The following is a 2,548-nucleotide window of genomic DNA, read 5'->3' on the forward strand; positions in this document are numbered from 1 at the left end:
CATCTTGCGGAGGGTGCCTCAACTGAGCCGAAAATGCGGCGCACCTATGCGCTTATGCGGCGCAAATGGTGTGGCGCGGAACGGTTTCACTAGCACCCCCCGTCCCCCCTTCCCCCCTTCCCCCCCGTCCCCCCGTCGAAGCTCGGGAAAGAGAGGGCCTCATCATATAACTTTGCATGGGGCCTCATGTTGGCCAGGGACGGCCCTGACAATTACAATGTAGTTGAATGGTGACTGATTTAATAAATGCCCAAATATTAAATGATATGGGGACAACAAATATATGTAAAAAAAAGATGTATTGTGTTTTTGAAATTGTTTTCTGGGTGAGATGTTATGTTGAACAGCAGCCCTAGGACAATTTGAGGATAATATAAAATCATTAAACGTACTGATATCTTAGTGTAGAAAAATAATTAAGTCAGCGAACTGACCCTGTCATATCAATCGCAATATCTATCTAAAGTTTGATACCTTTAGCTAACTTTATCCAGCATAAGCTACATAAAGTAAGGCTGTACAGTGGAAGGGAATGACTATTTCTACTAAAAAATAACGCAGTTTTTCGTTCTGCCTGGTGGTGGGTCTTTTCTTTCTCCCTGTTGTTCTACTTTTTCTGTTTCCTCGCCTCCCTTCATCCCCTTTCATCCCCCGAGCTTTCCCTGTGTCACTGTAACGCTGCCTCCCTTTCCTCATAATGCCCCTTATTTCCCACTCGGTTGACATTTGACATATTACCTCCACTGAAGCATTACTCACCCAACCTCCACAGCATCCCCCTCCTCCGTCCCACCCTCCTTCACTTCCCTCCTTCTGAGTTTATAAGTCAGCAGCAGCCACAGTTGGCTCAGTGTAAAGAGCTGTGCATTTAGTGAAGGGGGAGAAACTGGGTGACGAACACATCTGATATAAACACTTCACATTCAGGGCTTCATCATGCATGTGTTCGGGATGTGGCGTGTGCTGTGTGTGCTTGGCTTTGTTGGTGCATCCTTGTGTGGGAATGAAGTTGGGTTTGAAGGGAACCTCGCAGAAAGCTCCGACAACGAAATCTCTCAGGATCAGCAAGAGGGTGAGTTTTGTTTATGTGTCCTTTTGTCAAATTTCTCTCTCTGCTTGTTTCTACAGATGGCTCAGTGTGAATAATTTGTCCTCAGCTGCCATGCATGATTTCATTCATAAAATAAAATAATGTGCTTTGAATAACAATTCTTAAACACACTTTGATTTATTGGCTTTGAATGTAAGTAACGGTGTCCCGCAAGGGTCTATCCTTGGTCCTATTTTAATCACAAAATACATTTTTATTAAATCACCAGATTGTCATGTACATTTTTATGCAGATGCCATCTTAAGCCTTTATAGAAGAGACTATTGTATGTTATTTATGTGAAAACCTTTAATGCTAAACACATTTTGTGCTCTCATATCAACTGAAAAAAAATCTGATGTCATGTTCGGGGTTGATTTGATTTTAGATGCAAATGAGAAAAGTTTTAAATATTACATTATGTAATAAGTAACAAAAAGTTAAATGCAGTGCTAAATTAAAATGCTTTTATTTCTACAAACGTTGTTACTCATCCCATTTAAAAGTATATAACACCCCTTTCCTTAGTTTTGTTTGAACTTGCATTGCGACTAAAGTTGAAATGATCTGAAACCTGACATAAAATGTACTCTATATTCCTGTTTAAAAGGAACACATATTTTGTCTTGTTATAAAGTGCTAACATGCTTGTTATATTATGGGACTGTATAACTGATGCATCCCTGTTGTTGTTGTTGTTGTTGTTGTTGTTGTTGTTCAGGAGAAACTCCAGATACACCATGCCAGCATGCAGGTTTCTCCCGCTGGGACAAGCTCTTCATCGCTCTGGAAGACTCCCACATGAGGCAGAAGATGTTGCTGGAGTCTCTGGAGCAATGCTGTGGAGGAATGGCGTCTCTCAGGACCCAGGTGGACAAACTGGCTAAGGGGACATGTCATCAGTGCCGACCCAGCCTGGAGTCAGCATGCAAGGCACAAGCTGAGCAGGCGAGTGTCAAGCTCCAACATGGCTTGCTGAAACTCCACAGTGAGGAAGAAGAGAGGGAGAGGAGGTTAAACGATACCTTGCACCAACTCATGCACATCGGCCATGACGGCAATGCCCGGTTGAAGCGACTTGAGGAAAATAGAAGCCAACCGACACCGAGACCCGGGGGTTTAGGGGCATTAGCATTTGGCCTGGGGATAAAGCCATTCACACCAGGAGTGCAAGAGCAGGAAGTTACTCCACCAATGGACACGGCCACAATGGAAAGGGCCCTGGTTGCCATAGCAACAGAGCTTCAGAAGGTTCACCTGCAGCTGAGCAGCGTGATCGAGCGGGCGGGATCACTGAGGAAGGAAAGAGGGGACACATGATTGGCCCAGAGGGGGAAAACGAAATTACAAAATAAGACTGGGGACGCTCCAGTGGTAATGCTTTTGCACATGCTTGTTCTTTAATGTTGTTTTTGAAGGGGATTTTAGTTATGTAAGCTTGTTTTCGTCTGATGACAA

At 43.7% G+C, this 2,548-nt stretch overlaps 1 protein-coding gene across 2 annotated transcripts; it reads left to right on the forward strand.

The window, feature by feature from the left end:
- The first annotated feature begins 314 nt into the window (after positions 1–314).
- On the forward strand, positions 315–2,542 carry LOC307027304 (uncharacterized protein). 2 transcript variants are annotated; one of them, XM_079695526.1, is made up of 2 exons: positions 315–1,072; positions 1,812–2,542. In XM_079695526.1, exons 1-2 carry the CDS (start codon positions 937–939, stop codon positions 2,408–2,410), a joined length of 735 nt encoding a protein of 244 aa, XP_079551652.1. In that variant the 5' UTR covers positions 315–936; the 3' UTR covers positions 2,411–2,542. The 2 variants fall into 2 exon arrangements, with proteins under 2 accessions (XP_079551652.1, XP_079551653.1); XM_079695527.1 differs by having other exon boundaries at positions 1,824–2,542.
- The last annotated feature ends 6 nt before the right edge of the window (positions 2,543–2,548 follow it).

The sequence above is a fragment of the Notothenia rossii genome (genome assembly GCF_949606895.1).
Source record: "Notothenia rossii genome assembly, contig: scaffold_676, whole genome shotgun sequence".
Taxonomy (NCBI): domain Eukaryota; kingdom Metazoa; phylum Chordata; class Actinopteri; order Perciformes; family Nototheniidae; genus Notothenia; species Notothenia rossii.

Bases quoted from the DNA above. Each gene is read 5' to 3' on its own strand.
- LOC307027304 (XM_079695526.1), top strand. From the start codon at position 937: ATGCATGTGTTCGGGATGTGGCGTGTGCTGTGTGTGCTTGGCTTTGTT. The intron at 1,073-1,811 runs GTGAGTTTTGTT...GTTGTTGTTCAG, and splicing joins CTCTCAGGATCAGCAAGAGG to GAGAAACTCCAGATACACCA.